Genomic DNA, 19,297 nt, shown 5'->3' on the forward strand with positions numbered 1-19,297 from the left:
ACATAAAGCATTATAACTTAATTATTGTTAAAACTTTCTTTCTGTAATTTAAGTTTTTGCATACAATTAATTTTAATCTTCAATTTTTCTGGAATGACTGCTGACCCATTATCTAAACTTATTTCTGATAGAATTTCACATCTAAGGAATACTTCTCTGGTAATATTTAATTACTTCTCCTGACCCTCCTCTGCTGATTTCATTGCCTTTACCCATCTCTATCTTGTTCATATAATCCATTAGGTGTTTAATTAGTCCTTCTGGTACTGATATATGGCCTATTTGTGTCACTGTTCCTTTTTTACCTTTATTTTTGGCACAATTTTCACCTGTGTTCAGTCAACATTTGCCAGAAATGCCTTTTATTTACTTTTCCTTATTATTAATTTAGCCTTTTATTTTTTTCCTTATTCCTAATTTAGCCTTTTTCTATTAATTTAGTCTTTTAATTTTTTCCTTATTCTTAATTTAGGATAATCCCTCCTTACTCCCCCCTTGCGCACTGGTGAAAACCATGCGCATCTGGATTGAGAATATTCAAAAGTATGTTTTTGTGCATCAACCTGTCATTCTTACCCCCCTCTGGTACCATTTATTAGCACTATTTAAAATACATTTAATTAGTCAATAGCATATTGAATCAAATCATAATTTTATAACTTAAATTGAAATCAAATATTTGTTAATAGCCAGTGTTAATCTTTTCTTTAATTTTCAACTGTAGCCTTACATTAATTATGTATAGACCTTTATTGACAAATTACATTCTAGTACCCATGATCTATTTTAAAATGTCATTTAGTTCTATTTGTATTTTCCTTCATGACTTGTCTTAATTCTCACTGTGCTATGACAATTACTTGAATTAGTTCTATGTTGTTTTTGCCTTAATCTTTAATTCAATCATTTTCCTTTTGGTGGGGTTATTATTAAGTTGCTACTAGTATATTCAAGGGCTTTAACATTACCTTTAAATAAAGTTTAGTTGATGTTGACTTTGAACTTGTACTCATCTCTGTTGATTCTCTCTTCTTTGTACAATTTTTTGTGAGCTTTCCACATTCTGTAACTTTTCATTTAAATTTCTTCTTGTCGTTTTTCTTCTTTTTCCATTCATGTTGATCATTCAGTTTCACCAGGCTGACTCTTTACAAGCCGTTGCAATGGGCTTTCCCTCGACGGCGAGGGAGGCTGTTACTAGCACGAGCCCTCTTGATCCCTCACTTCCTGTTGTGCAGGGTTGAGGCTTGTGTGTGTATTTTAAGTTGAGAGGCATGGACTCAAATGTCAGTTTGCTGATCAATGCACAAGCCTCTTCTGAGATGACAATGCACTGACAACCCACTGGATCTTTTTGTTTGAATCGTCCCAGAAACCTTCCTGGAATTGAACTGTTCTCATCTGTGAATGAAACCTTCATTATTTCTGTTAGTTCAGTTAGTGACAACAACGTATTAAATTATCTGCTCATCTGGCCCATTGTCCTTCTTGCTGTCACCTGTAAAATGATCATGTGGGCTGAGTGGTGTTCTGTCCCTTTTTGGGGGTTTTCTGCTTTTTAGCAGCAGGGCTTAACCCCTATATTACTTTTTACAATTAGTCAATTCAGCTCAGTTATCTCATTGTTTTGAGTCCCACTGTTAGCACACTATTTATCAGGCATCTTAGACAACACTCAACCCTCTTTACTAAAAGACAAAAGTTACAAGACAATTTTTCATACTTTTGACAAAACGTCAGCTCCTTCATGATATTCTGAGAAGGAAATCAGATGTGTTATTCTCCATCATGATATTCTGAAAGGAAAGTCAGATGTGTTAGGCGCTGCGCAACATGCAGTACTGTTTTTTTTTTTTTTTTTTACAAATTTTTTTTCCCCCACTTTCTTTTTCTATTGCCACTACAGTTTCGACCAGGAAATTAAACAAATCCATCCAGGTCATTATTTTATTGGGCAGAATATGCCCTGTGGGCCCACATATCAAATTTAGATACAGATGTAGGCAAAATAATTGATTTGCCTTGGTGTACACCATCTCTCACTCATTCATACTCAGTCACTCATTGGCCATCACACATTCTTCTTCCGCAGGTTGTGCTCTAAATGCGGAACTTGTAAATTTAGCTGTGGAATTCCAAAGGTCTGACAGTCAACATCACAACACAGCTACGCAAACACTATTCAGAAGTGTCAGTGATCTTAATGTTTAGTTTACCACCGTTGTTCTAAACCCTTTTTTGTTTTTCTTTTTTCAAACTCTAATAGATTAAATATTTCAGAATAATAGGCCTAAGCATGGTGCAGTTGAGAGTAAGACAGCCAATTGTAATTTCTCAAATGCATTTTGTCATTTGTTTGGTCTACTTTTTCATATTCTTTTCATTTTTGCTCATGAGCTGCTTTAAGAAGAAAATTGGAGATCTCTTCCTAATCTTGGATCCATGGCCAATAACATTTCCATCTCATTATCCCAGTTTTGACATCATTTTTGATTTCATAATTTTGGACTTTTGGAGTTATTTCCTTCTCCAATCTATCTCTAGAAAATTATTAAAACAAGATGGAGTGACCAGTATCTTTGATTTGCAAACAAAAATAATAATTCTTTGACATTTTGTGTCTATATTTTTCTTTACCAGAGAATAATTTTATCATGCTTTTAGCCCTATTGTTCTCTAATAGCCCTCACTATACCAAATCCAGCCTCAGTTTTAACTATTTGGTGAGTTGAGCACCCACTTCTCTGTATTTTCTTTTTCTTATAGAGCTGGACTTGTACCTATTGAAAAAGCAGAGAGGGTTAGTTTAGCAGAGAATATAAAGAATTGCTATGAGACCAGTGAATAATCATAATGAATAATGTTAATATAATAATTAACCAAATTTGAAGCAGTCTCTAGAGTGTTCATAAGGTTTGTCACACCTGTGGTGCCCCGTAAGGGTCTGTTCTTCTGCTTTTAGCTTGGCTGTAGCTCTGCATGTTTTGCCAGCCTAGCTGTCACTCAAAGGCCATTGCAGAGTGGAGAATAGGCTCTGTTGTTTCTCTGCCTCTTCTTAGTTTGGGCTTTTGATCAATCCTGCCAGTTTTGCATCTCAGTATTTCTCTTTGTCCTCAGGAAAAGTCTCAAGTGAAAGATTCACCTTTTCCCACATTAATTCAGTCTTTCTGAGTCTTTTTGATTGGTCAACTTCAGGAGGGGAGCTGAGAACCCCCCATCCACTCTCTGTTCTTCTTTCTGCATTTGTGTCTTTGCCCTTTGCCCTCTTGTTTGTTCCACAGGACACTGAAGCCATCTGCAATTTGAACACTCAGAGATCTGCATGAATCAAATTGAACTTTTACATATAAGCTATTAGCTTTTTATCTACATTCCACTTTTTATACCTGCATTTTTTCACTATTTCTTTTTATATAAAAAATCTCACTGGTTGACAATAGCAGTTCCCCATTCTATTAGTAAGCAGTTCTTCATTGCAGGAAAAAGCAAGCTAGTTCTGTTTTTCTATATCAGCAATAACTCTGATGATCTGAGAATAATACAATTGAATAATTTCCCCTATCATAAAATTAGACTTCAATCTTTCTTCTATATTTGCATGCAGTGTTCACAATAATCTAGTTTCTCAACAAACATCAATGAATTCCTCTTATTTATTCTCAGTCAACAGATCCCATTTCACTCCAATTGTAAGATTTCTGTAAAGTATTTTTGACTTTTGAAATTTGGTCACTCAATCTTGTTAACCTTCAGCACACTGCACCAGTTATTTTTCTCTTAACACAAACGTATTTATCTGCAATGGAATACCTTTTCCACTCTGTCTTCAGGGATAACGAGATACAAATTTTAGACGTCTTCAGATATAATATATAGCCTATTAAGCACGTGCAATCTTATTTGTATTTATCTATTAATATATCATTACACAAATATATCTTATTATTTTAACTTATTTTATACTACAATATTCTTTATAGTTAATATCTTGGAACAATTGTTTTCCCCTACTTAATTTTTCTAATACACCATTTTATACCCCTTCATTCACTGGTCATTCACACATTCTCTGTCCCTTCAAGCAACCTGGGTCAGAGGTCACTTATTTTCAACCACAGGCACAGTCACACAAGACACAGGATCCCATAAACACTTACACACACATACACGCACTATTCTGTACACCCTGTCAGATCTGAACAATACATTAAAATATTACACCTTTAACTATCCTATTCCATAAACCTCTGTGATTCACTTCCTCAACACAACAGAGTGAAATAAGACCTAGCTTCTTCTGTGTTCATGCTATTCTTGTATCCTCAAGGCCCACTTACAAGAAAACACAGAACAATATTGATATCCTTATCAATACGCTTGTCATCCATCCAGGCCCTCTTGACAAGTAAACAGAACTTAACCCTCTGAGGTCGGAAAATGCGCCCCCGCGTTTTGCTGGATTTTCTTCACATTGTAGTACAATAAACTTAAATTACTCCGTCATTTATGGTTATACAGAAAAAAGAAATATAAAAAAAGAATCTGTGATATTTCTACTTTTGTATGTGTCCACTTACAATCAAATCAAAACATTGTGCTTTTGTAAAATAAAGAAAATAAACAGGGTGTGCGTTCTGCCTCTCCGTCGCGGTGAACTTTTTTTTCTTGAGCACGTCTATAAACTGAAACAAAACTCAGCGAATCCTTCTCACACATTTATGAGCCATATACCTTTATACACATTTAAGTGTGTACTTTTAAATGATCGGATTCAAACTGAAAACAAATATTCTCTGTTTAAGTAATTTGTATAAAACCAACAGGATGTCCAGTATCTCAAACGCTTGCTAATTACTTTTAATTCGGCCACGCCCACTCGCGCAAAAGTGATTCACATGCAAATCTCCACATGGAACGCGAACGCCCTCGTTACCTCAAACACAAAACACCAAAACACTTCACAAGTCTCTGCTTTTCGTCGAGTTTGGAAGACGCGCTGTGAGCTTACATTGGATTTACCTCAGAAGAAGAAGAACGCGATTTGAAGACAAGAAAGATGTAAGGTAAGAAATTCTTACTTATTAGTTTATGGTATTGTTGCATAAACTTCACATTGCAGTTGAACTGTTGCTAGATATATGGTGAATATTATACTATTTAGACCCGTGTTTACTGTTAAATACTGTTTGTGGATATCTGCTCAAACATAGATATGTATAACCATAATGTTTAATATTTTGGAGCGCGATGGCGTTTGAATGTATCATATTTTGGAGCGCGCTGTGGGTTTGAATGTATCATATTTTGGAGCGCGATGGCGTTTGAATGTATCATATTTTGGAGCACGCTGTGGGTTTGAATGTATCATATTTTGGAGCGCGATTGCGTTTGAAAGGAAAAATGCACCAAACATTAGGCTTTATGTTTTTACTATTATCTCATTTCATATCATCATAACGAATGGAAAAATTTGAAGTAACATAAGATAATCAATATATTTTTCTCTAGCATTGTTACTGAAATCTTTTGGAAGATTTATAGGCTGCTTTGTAAAATAAAATTATTTTATGCAGTACTGCACATAGCTTATGCCTACAAGGCACAACAAATATGGTGTTCTTTATATTATATATTGTTGGAAACATTTGTGTGTGTGTGTGTGTGTGTGTGTATTCTGTGAATTTTAAAAAGCAATTTTAACCAGAAAAATCTAAAATGTATTCCCAAAATCGTGCAGGCCTAGTTTCTCTTGATACCAGTATGTTCACTTTTTTCTTTTCTTTCAGGGACCAGATGCAACTGAGTCCTGCTGACTTCAACATTCACATGAGTCTCTGTACATGAACATGGTAAAGTGAAAATCAAACACCTTGGAAATGGTATGTACAATGTTTTTAGGAATGGCACAAAGGTCTCTGTCTTTGGATCATTGTTTTCAATGTGCTCTTTTGTCATTTGTTGTGTATTTTTGGATTATGTTGTGTTGTAAATAAATCCAAACAATCTAAAAGCCATTCTTTTTTAAATCTCCTCATTCTTTGTGCAAGGTTGCTCTGAATGACAGGGCCTGATCGCTCCTAATAGGGCAGTTAGGGGAGTGTCTTTGTCTTTCTCAGGTGTTAAAAGCTTACATATTCATGAGATGATCACGCCTCTTCGAATATGGCTTTGTCACACAAAACACGTCTTAGAAATTTTAAATCAATATATTGTCTTATCTGAATGAGCAGTCAGGGTGATTTTCACATAGTTTTGGAGAAAATATTCTAGGCTATGTCATACAATTTTCAAAAGTCTTGTGAAGAAATAATCAGTATAATAATAATAATAATAATAATAATTTACATTTATATAGCGCTTTTCTCAGCACTCAAAGCGCTTTACATAGAAGGGGGATCTCCTCAACCACCACCAATGTGCAGCATCCACCTGGATGATGCGACGGCAGCCATATTGCGCCAGAACGCCCACCACACACCAGCTTACTGGTGGAGAGGAGACAGTGATGAAGCCAATCAGTATGGGGATGATTAGGAGGCCATGATGGACAGAGGCCACTGTGCAAATTTGGCCAGGATGCCGGGGTTACACCCCTACTCTTTCGAAAGACATCCTGGGATTTTTAATGACCACAGAGAGTCAGGACCTCGGTTTAACGTCTCATCCGAAGGACGGTGCTCTTTAACAGTATAGTGTCCCCGTCACTATACTGGGGCATTAGGACCCACACAGACCACAGGGTGAGCACCCCCTGCTGGCCTCACTAACACCTCTTCCAGCAGCAACCTGGTTTTCTCAGGAGGTCTCCCATCCAGGTACTAACCAGGCCCAGCCCTGGTTAGCTTCAGTGGGCAACCAGTCTTGGGCTACAGGGTGACATGGCTGCTGGATGTATGGGTTTCATGGCCTTATTTCAGTGACAATTTTTTTTTGTATTTTCACAAACCACGCATAAATGTCATTATCTCAAAACTACAAACTTTTACATACATGCTGCTGATATATTATTGTAGCAGAGTTTGTGCTGAATACAGTGTAATTAGACTTTAGCCATGAAAATGTCACTAGTAACAGAAAAAAACACAAATGTCAGAGCATGTCAGAACACCTCCAGAGCCAGAAAACAGCTCAGACCTCAGAGGGTTAACTGATATCCTTATCAGTGAATTCAAACCCTCTGTGTACATGCTTTGCCTATCATCCTCAAGGCCCTCTTGATACGCAAACACAGAAAAGCAACTTACATACGTACGTCAAAACTCTTAGCGCTAAATCAGCATCACCAGTAGTTATAGAATCCACTCAGGATTAAACAAGCACTGGCAAACACTATCGGGAGCTCCCCCATGCTATTACCAACTACTTGACATTTACAAAGACAATGCATGCAATTATTTCTGATATCAAACATCACTTTTTAAGTTCTTTAAATTTGGAGAAGCTTTTTCTTACCACATCCGGGCCACTGGTGACTAACACATACCTTATTCAAAAGCAAAACTGCTCACCTCAAAGTACAGCGGCCACTGTTGTCTGTGTCAGTCACCAGCGATCCCTTCGTGGCTTCTTCAGCTCCTAAGCCAAGTCCTGCCGGGGTCGCCATTTGTTGTGGTTTAATTATTTTCAGGGAATGACTTCGGAGATCTTTGATACCAGAAATATTAGACTTTATTAACAAAACAAAGCCGAGTGCCCCTCTGCAGAAAGACGCCTACAGAAAGACCCCTCTGCAGAAAAGACCCTCCTGTAAGATTGTCCAGCAAACGTATATACCTACATCCTTCTCCCAAATATGGTAATGCATTCTATAGATTATTTTGAGAAATAGTTTGTACCATTTGACTTTACTGAAATAGAATTCTCTGCTGTAACAACACCGCTCTCGGGTTCCAAAGTCACCCAAAGTCATACACAAAGGAAATAATAGTGTACAATGTGTAGTTAAATTACTTATTATCTAAACAATAAAATCTTCAACACTCACTGAACACTGAAAAACAACAACACAAGGAGAAAGGAGCGGCAGTCAAACGCGCCAGCATTCCCTTTCAGACCAGAGTAGTGGATCAGAGCTAGTGACATAGAGGTGGCACAACTTACCCAAAATTAGGGGTACAGTATGTTGTCACTGGGGAATTTGAGTTTAAAATAAATAAATATTAGTTTTTTTGTGCATTATCCCATGACAGTCTTACTTAACATCACATTATTCAGAATGCCTACCATTCATAATATTTCCATGAAGTGAAATATCAAAAATATATCAATGTTAAATTCTGACACGACAAATAAAGTTAGAAAAAAGAGCTTTTATTAGATAAAGAAAATATTAAAATGTTCCATCATTGCAGTTCAACAAACTTTGTGTGTTTGCAGAGGAATATAATCACATGAAAACAGAGCATGAAAAATTCTATTTGCTACAACTATCTTTTTTTAGTAAGATTCGACATTTCATAATTTATGGCTAATCTATAAAATGTACATCAGAAATTCACCAACAAGTATGAAATAGACAGTTAGACAAATATAAATCTTGCCATACATTTACTTTGGCATTGAAGCAGAACTCAGCACTGAAAAAAAGCTTTGCCGTTTGAGGCGGTGAGTGGATTCTGACTAAATTAAACACCTCTGATTGGCCATTGCGTTCAAGAGATCAACAAACATGACTGCGATTGGCTACATTTCTCACCGCTGCAAAAACACATTGTAAATGGAAACATGAGACGCACTAGAGTGTTTGCCAAATCTGTTTCGCCAACATGATATTATTACAATATATATATCAACTTTTGAGGGTGATTATTTTTAAATTTGATTTTGTGATGTTTTTTATCCATGTTTTAATTTTTTAACAAAAATTATTTGTTATCAAACATTAATTGGCGGAGCCCCTGCAGTACCGTTACGGACCCCCGGTTGGAGAGCCTTGGGTTGAAGAACCTGTGGCACAGAAGAAGGCAGAATGAAAGAGTGAGATGGTTTTTATGCACAAACAGTGTACAAAATTAATTGTTGAATAAACTATAATTAAACTCGCCGTTTGGCTGGTAACTTTAACTATATTAGTTAGTATGAACTAACAATGAAAAATACCAAAGTGTTTATTAATCTCAATTAATGTTAATTTCAACGTTTATTAAAACATTATTCAAATCAAAAGTTGTATCTGTCAATATTATTTAATGGACCTGAACTAAACAATGACCAGTTGAATTTTTAACGTTAACAAAGATGAATACTCGGGATGCACTGATATGAAAATGTTGTCAAATACCGATAACCGATAATTCTTTGTATTAGAAAGCCGATAATCAATATATTGGCCAATAAATCTAGAGCCTGATTTCAAAAACAGAAGGCTCACCATTAAAAGCCATGTCCCAAACACTTTAACATAAATCAAACATATACAATACAGTAAACCAGTGTAAGATTCCTTATCTTTTAAAATTATTTGTACACACCTATGGCCAAATTTATTTATTAATAACTAAAATGCTAACACTTTACAATAAGGTTTAATTTTGTTAGCATTAGTTCCTGCTTAAGCAGGATTTATTAATCTTATTTAATGTTAATATCAACATTTTCTAAGACATTTTTAAGATCCAAAGTTGTATCTGTTAGTAGGGGTGTGCATTGGCACTGCCCTCACAATTCGATTCGATTACGATTCACCAGGTAACGATTCGATACAATTCGATTCTACGATGCATTGCGATGCATCAAAATTCTACTGCACACAACAAGGCAAATGTTTCATCAGTCATGAGGCAATACAAGCAGTCAGATATTGAACAACAGATTTTATTGGCTGCTATGTGTGTATTATCACTCTCCTGTATCTTTGACATAAATGTCATTAAATAAAATAAAATTGAATGGTACAGGGTATTGGATATGGCATTTTCAAACCTGAAAAAGAAAACACAAATCACTGCTTTCAGTGCTTTGAATGAGAAATGTTTCTCTTCTCTCTGCTTGAGAACCATTTGAAATTAAATTTCAACTTTATTGTCCAACTCGAGGCCAGAAAATAAACAGTGTAGGGGTGTAACGGTTCACAAAATTCATGGTTCGGTTCAATACGATACACTTGTGTCACGATTCGGTACGTTTTCGATACAGCAAAAAGAAAGAAATGCCAGAGAAATTTCCTTGATTTTGAAAAAAAATATTTTATTTATTAAAACTAACATCATAAAGTATGATATTTTTTACTTTGAGCAATGATGGAGCTATAATTGACTCTTCTTAGGAGCATATCAAACAAAACAGCTCCTTGGAAAAAATTTAATGTAATATTTTGTGCTTATAAACAAATGTTTATTTTAATTCAGATTAACATTTGAGGGCAGCAATGTTATTCATAATGTCTAAATAAATCTGACATAACGTTACTTGAAAGCATTATAGCCTACTATTCCTGCCAAACTTCCAAAGTTGCAGTTAGTGTTACTACAGTAAATCCATGGTGAATATTGCAGATCTGTGGACACCGGATAGTTCATTCATCATGTCACAATGTTTCTTCCTGGTTTCCACGTCAGTACTGTTTGATCCGTTAATAACGGAGAAATGTGAATGTTTCTCACTAGAACTTGCAGCGATATTATTACTTTAGTGGCGAGTTCAAATGCTTTCTTTACTGGATCTCTTAGCGCTGTGTAGTATAAGATCGGCTCGCGCTGCTTTGATCCAAACTGATAAACAGTCCGTCACGAGTAGCTCAGTTTCGTTCAGCTTACATTGCGTTTGCATTTCGATGTTTTGGTCGCGCCATCGTCTACAGTATGAGCGCGCTCGCGACGCGCTTACATTTGAAATAACCGTTCGGTTTGAAAATGCGTGCCTTGTACCGAACGGTTTAATACGAATACGCGTACCGTTACACCCCTAAAACAGTGACATAATCGATTATGGCACTTTGCCGCATGGATGCTGAATCGTGCATGCCCCGCATTGCGATGCATCGCCGAATCGATTATTGTTGACACCACTATCTGTTAGCATTAGTTTATGCACTGTGAACTAACATGAACACAAGTATTCTATTAACTAATATTAACAAAGGTTATTGCTCTCTGTTAAAAATAAAAATAGAATAAAATACCTAAATAATGCAAACAAGTAATTTTCCTACATTACTTAGGCTACATATAAAGAAACAAAATACATGTGCCATGGATAAATAAAATGAAATGGCCTCCAGACAGACAATAAAGGAAATGATTTTAATCAAACAATGTTGTTGATAAAATAATATGAGAACAATAAAAGTGCAATGTTATTAATAATAAAACACCAATATTTTTGAAAAAAATATTAAACATTTTTAATATTACAGTAGTAGTGAACATCTTTAATATAGCTGTTTCAAATAACATCATTGTATGGGCTGCACACGCTGAAGCTGAATTTAAAATTGAAGCGAATGAACACCTGTAAACTGAAGCGCTTTATTGCAAGAAAGTTAATTAACTCAACGGTTGCTGAAACACTGCAACTAAACCCAAAGAATTTAAATTTTTTTATTACAATAGTGTATAGAACTATAATGTAATGTATATGGCTGTCCCAATCATAGTTATTAATGTGCATTGCTGTTTGAGCTAAAGATCATTACCGATACAATTAAGTGCTTTACTGCATCGTTAATTAACTCAACCAAATGCATCCTATAAGATATTAATACGATATACACAAAATAAACATAATATTACAACTGTGAATGCACAAGCGAACTTCACTGTGCTAGTCATGGTGTAACACTGTGGACGCGCTCTTTCTGCCACAATGCGCTGAAACACGGGCACACAAAGAATTCTCTACATTCTTTACAGTTATGTTCTCATTATAATTTTATGTAGCCTATATGACAGATTTTTGCTCCACGTTAACCGTATCTTCCTTTTAGAAGCTATTCCAATCATATTTCATGCAATTTAAAACCATCATGGCAAACAGTGCGCATCTGAAGTGTCTAAGCTAAAGGAATTAATACTTTATATATCGGCTTTAATATAACGGCCCAATTTCCTTATCTACTTTATCTACTTTAAAAAACCTAAAAGACTAAATCTGTCACAATTTGCACACCTTCTAACAACTGGTGTCTTTGTGGAGTACAAAAGATTTTGTACATTAAAAAAATAGTTGTAGGAATTACTTTAAAACAATTTTCATTCAATTGCTGGTAAATTTCATAAATAATAAAAAAAAAACAGTAACATTGAATTAAATGGGAAATTTTGAAGTAGAAAGAACTGAAATTGTATTTTTTTGTAAAAAATACTCCACATTTTTTTAGAGTGTAGAATATCTGTTGTTGTTTTTGTTTTGCGCCAGAACTCCATGTTTTGACATTCCACAGGACAAAAATCACATTAAAAACATAATAGAATATATATATTTTTTGTGACAGGCAGTTTTGCAGAGAGAAAGTATAAAGCTATTATATAATGCTACAACTGACACCTGTGATGTCCGTCACTAATAACAAACATTTATAAACAATCATGTATTTTTAAATAAAAACTATATAGTTTACAAATATAGTACAATAGTTTTTTAACAAATATAGTTTAATTAGAATTTAATTCACACATCATTGGCAAGCTGTTTTTTTTTTTATGTAGGCTCTATGTTTAACTAGCCAACATGATCTCTATATTCTCCATCAATAAGCTGAAGTTGAATAATGCCTTTATAATTATAGAGTATTCACATTCTATTCAGTGTTTTTAACTGTGGTGAAGCAGGATATTTTCACAGAGGTGGCCAAAGGCCAGCAAGCAGTCTGGGGTTGCACAGATATAGAGGTAGAACGATATGGGTTTTTCTCTGGCAGATGCCGATACTTAGAAATCAGGGCAACCGATGGCCGATAAATGATGCCGATTGTTTTGCCCGATATGTTTGCCCGATTCCCAGAAAACGGTATTTATTGTTTAAATTTCTTTAAAAAATTACAAAACTTGAAAGTTGAGACTTTGTTTCATATCAAAAGAAACCTGCTCTGTCTTGTCTGTCAGCATATTGTCAGTGTCCTCTTTGCTCCACAATGTATTTTTCACTGTGTGAGAACATGATGTGTGGCGTGAGAGCACTATGGCTTAGCAACAGTAACTAAAAGAGGCGGGTCTTTGCGAACAGTCAATTGCACGTGTTTCTACTTTCACATGCAAATGACGTGTTGCACTTATCATAAGCATGGTTGGCATCAATTCTAGTAGGCTACAACAAAATTACGCTTTGGAAGTGGTCTGTTTTTCGAAGTGTGTGAACAACACTCGGCTGCATAGTGTGAGTTGCTCCGTCTCACACGCAGCCTCAGAGAGAGAGAAATTCTCCGGTACAGAAATAGAATTGATAACGTCGGATTATCTTAGCTTATCTATACAACGCAGGCTACTATAATAATTTAGGCGCTAGGCTCGTTTTTGTACCCGTGCCTACCTGTAGCTGGTTGAAGGCTCGCTAACAATACAGTTCCAAAAAGTTACTCGCATTCTCTCTCTAAATGTAGCATCATATTTAACCACTGAAATATATAAGGCTAAATTAAGTCTTAAATCTTACCATTTTCTTTAAAAAGTTAGCAAGCAGAGGGGGACATCACAGGGTTATGCCGGTGGAATGGCAATCTGCTTACCGCAAGAGGCAGTGTCACATGTTCCAAAACAATGCTTAGCTGCTTGCAGATGCACCTGCCTATTAATTGGCTTAATTTGCAGCAAAATCGGCCGATGTGTCAGGAATCAGAACAACACAAACAGGTAAAGTTTGCAATGGTGTTTATTAAGCACTGAGGAACAGTCACGGCAGGTAAGTAAACGAAGAGAGAAATATGTAGATGAGTCAATGGATGAATTAGATCTGACGAAGTCTCTTATCTGTTTCAGGATGGTAGATGAATGATTGACAGTAGAAGGCAGACGGGCTGGAGAAGGCAAGCAGATGAAGACTGAAGATTCGGAGGACAGGCTGAGTAATCCGAAGATGCAGGTGAGTATACGAAGCAGGTAAGTGGTTAAGTCTTCGTCTCAGGTAGAGTGAGTCAGAATGTCGATGTAGAATCAACGAGACCTGACAACTGAGTGAGGGAACTGGTGGTGTATTTAAACAGTGAGTGAAGGGACAGGAAATTGGCGACAGGTGATGATGACAGGTGCAGGTGATCAGAACTCCGGGGATGCTGAACGAGGGGGCGGAGAGTAGAGGTCTGGTGCTGACGCTGATGCATCCGTGACAGTACCCCCTCCTCCATGGCCAGCTCCTGAGTGCGGAAATGACCGACGACGGGGACGACCACGACCTCTAGGCGCCGGACGACTGGGATGAGCTGAGTGAAAGTCCTGTAAGAGTGTAGGGTCAAGTATGTCATCACGGTGAACCCAGCATCTCTCCTCGGGGCCAAAACCTTCCCAGTCCACAAGATATTCTAGTTGGCTGCCCCGTCGCCGGGAGTCGAGAATGTCCTGGACACGATAGATGTTCTCGTCTGGCTGCCTGGGTGTCCAGAGCCCGGAGATGTATGGATGGAGTCCATGAGGGACAGACGCAGACGAGTGGGCACGTAAGTCCGTCCCTCAGGACCTCCCAGCGGAGCAGGTTCTGTCCGGGTGGCATCGGTAATGTGATCGTCGATACTCCACTGGATAGGACTGACAATCACGGCTGGAGGGACTATGGATTCCGGAGTGGAGGTGATGGTATCAGGTTGGAACAGACGAGACAGGGAGTCGGCTTTGACATTCTTGTCCCCAGGACGATAAGTGACTTTGAAATTGAATCTTGTGAAGAAGAGTGACCAGCGGGCTTGACGAGTGTTGAGTCTTTTGGCGTCACGGAGGTATTCCAGATTGCGGTGATCGGTAATGACATCAAAAGGGTGTTTAGCTCCCTCCAGCCAGTGTCTCCATTCCTCAAGAGCGAGTTTGATCGCTAGAAGTTCCCAGTTGCCGATGTCATAATTCTGCTCCGCCGGGGACATCTTCTTGGAGAAGAAGGCACATGGATGGAGTCGAGGAGGCTTCCCCTGCCGCTGTGATAGGACCGCTCCTACCCCAGTACAGGATGCGTCCACTTCGACGAGAAATGGAAGATCAGGGTTGGGATGGACGAGGGTAGGAGCGGAGCCAAAAGAGAGTTTCAGTTTCTCAAACGCGTGGATGGCTTCGGTGGTCCAGGACAGAGACTTGGCCCCTTTTTTCAGAAGAGAGGTGATGGGGGCGCTGATCTGACTGTAACCTTGAATGAAACTTCAGTAGAAATTCGCGAAGCCAAAGAAGCGTTGAAGTTCTTTTATGTTGGAGGGTAGTGGCCAGTTGGTGACGGCATCCACCTTCCTCTGGTCCATAGTGATACCGTGAGGAGTGATCACATACCCCAGGAAGTGGATAGTCTTCTGATGAAACTCACATTTCTCCAGTTTTAGATACAGCTGGTGATCACTCAGACGTTGAAGGACAGACTGGACATGATGGTGGTGCTCAGACAGGTTGGTAGAGTATATGAGAATATTGTCTATATAGATGATGACAAATTGGTGCAGGAAGTCTCTGAAGATCTCGTTCATGAACCCCTGAAATACTGCAGGAGCGTTGGACAACCCGAAGGGCATGACCCTATATTCGTAGTGGCCTGCCGGGGTGATGAAGCCAGTCTTCCACTCGTCTCCTTTTCTGATCCTTACCAAATTGTAAGCACTGCGGAGATCCAATTTTGTGAAGATCTGAGCACCACGGAGTTGCTCCAGGGCGGCTGGAACCAGAGGAAGGGGATACCGATATTTCACTGTTGAGTTATTGAGGATCCGATAGTCGATACAGGGGCGCAAGCCTCCGTCCTTTTTGCCTACGAAAAAGAAACTGGAAGCGGCAGGGGACGTAGATGGACGGATGTAGTCTTGACGGAGAGCCTCCTCAATATACTCCTCCATGGCCTTCTGTTCCGGGATGGACAGTGGATATATCTTACCACGCGGTAGGACCGCCCCAGGCAGCAGGTCGATCGCGCAGTCCCATGGCCGATGTGGTGGAAGTTTGGTGGCCAGCTGTTTATTGAAGACATCCTGGAACGCCCGGTAGATGGTAGGGATTTCATGGTGTTTGTCAGTGGCTGGACTTTCGACGGAGGTTGAGTACACAGGAACTTCCCGGACTGGGAATGAAGAAGAGTGAGGAATTTTCTTGACCTGAGACAGACAGTGTGAAAAACAATAATTTCCCCATTGACAAACCTCCCCCGTGGACCAGCAGATGTTCGGGGAGTGCAGTTCTAGCCACGGGCGTCCCAGGATGATATCTGCCGTAGAACCCTCCAGCACCAGAAACGACAACTTCTCTTGATGAAGACAACCGATCCTCATGGTTATGGTGGGACTGCTGTGACAGATCTTCCCACGACCGAGCGGCTTACCGAGAATGGATTGAACCTGAAGAGTCTGTGGAATGGGTCTACGGCGGGTTTGTAGTTTTTGAAGTGTGGCGAGAGCGATAAAATTACCAGCGGACCCAGAGTCAATTAACGCTTGCGCTGAAAGAGATCGTTGGAGGTAAGTGATCTGAACAGTAGTGTATTTCATTTGGGAAATAGGGTAATGAAGACGTACTGTACTCACCGCCGGTCGTGGAGGACGGACTGGACAGGAGATGAGCAGGTGACCAGCGGATCCACAGTAGAGACACAAGTTGTTGTGAATGCGACGTTGGCGTTCAATGGAAGATATATGCGTTGAGTTGATATCCATGGGTTCTGGTGCTGAAGGGCTGACAGTGATTGAAGGACGAGGAGGAGGCAATGCAGGATGATCGAGCTGACAAGCGGTGCGGCGTTGGTCCACACGGATGGAACGTTGGATGAGATTTTCTAAGCCAATGATGTCATCGTGAATGGTAAGCTGCAAACGAATCTCGGGCTCTAAACCTTGACGGTAAGCAGTAATTAGAGCCGGCTCATTCCATCCGCTGGAAGCTGCCAGGGTGCGAAATTGTAATGCATACGAGGAAACCGATGTTTTGCCTTGTCGTGAACGAAATAGTTGGTCATGGATAGACAGTGAATTTGAGACTGAAGAAAACACTTCACGGAAGTGACCCATGAAATTGGCGAGAGTTTGAGTTACAGTACCTTTTGCATCCCAAAGCGCCCGCGCCCAGAGCAGGGCTCGTCCTGTGAGAAGGGAGATGAAGAAAGCGACCTTCGCTCTCTCGGAGGCAAACTGCGAAGCATTCATCTCCATGTATAGCTCGAATTGCAGGAGAAATCCGCTGCACTCCCCCTCCTCGCCAGAGAAGGGCGCTGGCCGGGCCATGGGACTGACAGAGGCAGATGAAGAAAGATTGATGGTGGGTGGTGGAGTGGCGTGAGAGGCATCGGCGATCGGGATCGGGGCCGAAGCTTCCTCTTCGCCGTGAACTGTTGGTTCGTGCATGTTGGTCAGGTCTTCTGTCAGGAATCAGAACAACACAAACAGGTAAAGTTTGCAATGGTGTTTATTAAGCACTGAGGAACAGTCACGGCAGGTAAGTAAACGAAGAGAGAAATATGTAGATGAGTCAAGGGATGAATTAGATCTGACGAAGTCTCTTATCTGTTTCAGGATGGTAGATGAATGATGGACAGTAGAAGGCAGACGGGCTGGAGAAGGCAACCAGATGAAGACTGAAGATTCGGAGGACAGGCTGAGTAATCCGAAGATGCAGGTGAGTATACGAAGCAGGTAAGTGGTTAAGTCTTCGTCTCAGGTAGAGTGAGTCAGAATGTCGATGTAGAATCAACGAGACCTGACAACTGAGTGAGGGAACTGGTGGTGTATTTAAACAGTGAGTGAAGGGACAGGAAATTGGCGACAGGTGATGATGACAGGTGCAGGTGATCAGAACTCTGGGGATGCTGAACGAGTGGGCGGAGAGTAGAGGTCTGGTGCTGACGCTGATGCATCCGTGACACGATGCTGATTAATAAAAAATGCCAAGAATCGTCTTGATTAATCGGCCTGCCGATCAATCGGTCGACCTCTAGACAGAAATGTTCATTATCCAAATATAATAAATGAGTTTGACTATAAAGAACTGGACTGCTTTACTGCTTACAACACAACTGTCTACAGTTTAGATGAGATTGTGTGATCAGGAGCTTTTGAGAAATACTGGTACATCAATCTAAGTCAGAGACCTCGGAAATTAGTCTTTGCTCAAAACTAAAATGAAAAATAATTTGTTTATAGTCCCTGCACAGTAGAGACTTGGTTTTGTTTCTAAACAAAGGAGAAAAAAATATATGTTTATTAGTATCAGAATCTGCTATCGGCCAAAATATGTTGAAAAATATCGGCACATCGCGTATCAGCAAAAATCCAACATCGTGCATCTCTCTTGTATTGTATCTTGTAGTGTTTAGTGATGTACGAAGAACAGAGGATTGAACTATTAGTCACAGTCTGGAAAAATTATTCACTAAGACACAGTATATTTCACTCACCCGGTTGTGTGTGTCTCACTGTTGTTTCTCACAGGACGCTGTTTAATGTCACACAGAGACACTGAGGAATCAGAATAAACCCCAAATCCAGCATAGGGGGGTTCAGTGAATGTGGTGTTGAATGTGTATAAGTGTGTGAGTGTGTGTGTGTCAGAGACACTGTAGAAGGACAAAGTGCCGGCCGACACGTCCACATACACTCCTGCTCTCTTAGTGGATGAATGAATGTCAGGTTTACCAGTGTATCTCTTATTATGACGGATAGAGAAACTGTCATTACTGCACCCCAGACTCCAGGATTTGTCATTCGATCCAAAACTACAATCACTCCATCCTTTCCTGCTGATTCCTTTATATGTCACTGATATTTCAACAACTCCGCTCCATTCAGCCTCCCAGTAACAGCGTCCAGTCAGACTCTCTCCACACAAAACCTGATGATACTCATCAAATCTCTCTGGATGATCAGGATACGGCTGATGCTCTAACACACGCGTCACCTTCCTGTTCTCCTCAGACAGAATTAGAAGATTGTGTGCTGTGTTTGGATTCAGTGTGAGATCACAGGCATCTGAACACAAGAAGAGATAAACATCTAGAGCAACAAAACAAAAGTCACTAGATGAGTGTGTATGTGGGTGGTACTGGTAATCCCTACATTATAGGTAACAGATGTCACCACAAAGATGGCAATAACAAGCTTATAAATCCAACAGAATGATGTTTTTTGAAAATGTAAAAAAGCATATTTTTTTTCAGATGAGCAGGTTTAGGGGATAGAATATACATTTTGTACAGTATAAAA

At 39.2% G+C, this 19,297-nt stretch overlaps 1 protein-coding gene across 6 annotated transcripts in view; it reads right to left on the reverse strand.

Moving 5' to 3' along the window:
* Positions 1–8,289: 8,289 nt before the first annotated feature.
* The window catches only part of LOC309503302 (uncharacterized protein), a 60,220-nt gene continuing 49,212 nt past the window's right edge, over positions 8,290–19,297 (reverse strand). For 5 of the 6 annotated variants that reach the window (XM_082176046.1, XM_082176044.1, XM_082176041.1 and 2 more), the window contains 2 exons: positions 18,493–19,063; positions 17,635–17,965 (listed from right to left, as the gene is read on the reverse strand). In XM_082176046.1, coding sequence (XP_082032172.1) covers positions 17,767–17,965; positions 18,493–19,063 — 770 coding nt within the window. In that variant the 3' untranslated portion in view covers positions 17,635–17,766. Of the gene's footprint in view, positions 8,947–17,634; positions 17,966–18,492; positions 19,064–19,297 lie in introns of those variants that run through there. The other variant, XM_082176045.1, reaches the window with a different exon arrangement.

The sequence above is a fragment of the Leuciscus leuciscus genome (assembly GCF_965113295.1).
Source record: "Leuciscus leuciscus genome assembly, chromosome: 7".
NCBI classification, from domain to species: Eukaryota; Metazoa; Chordata; class Actinopteri; order Cypriniformes; family Leuciscidae; genus Leuciscus; species Leuciscus leuciscus.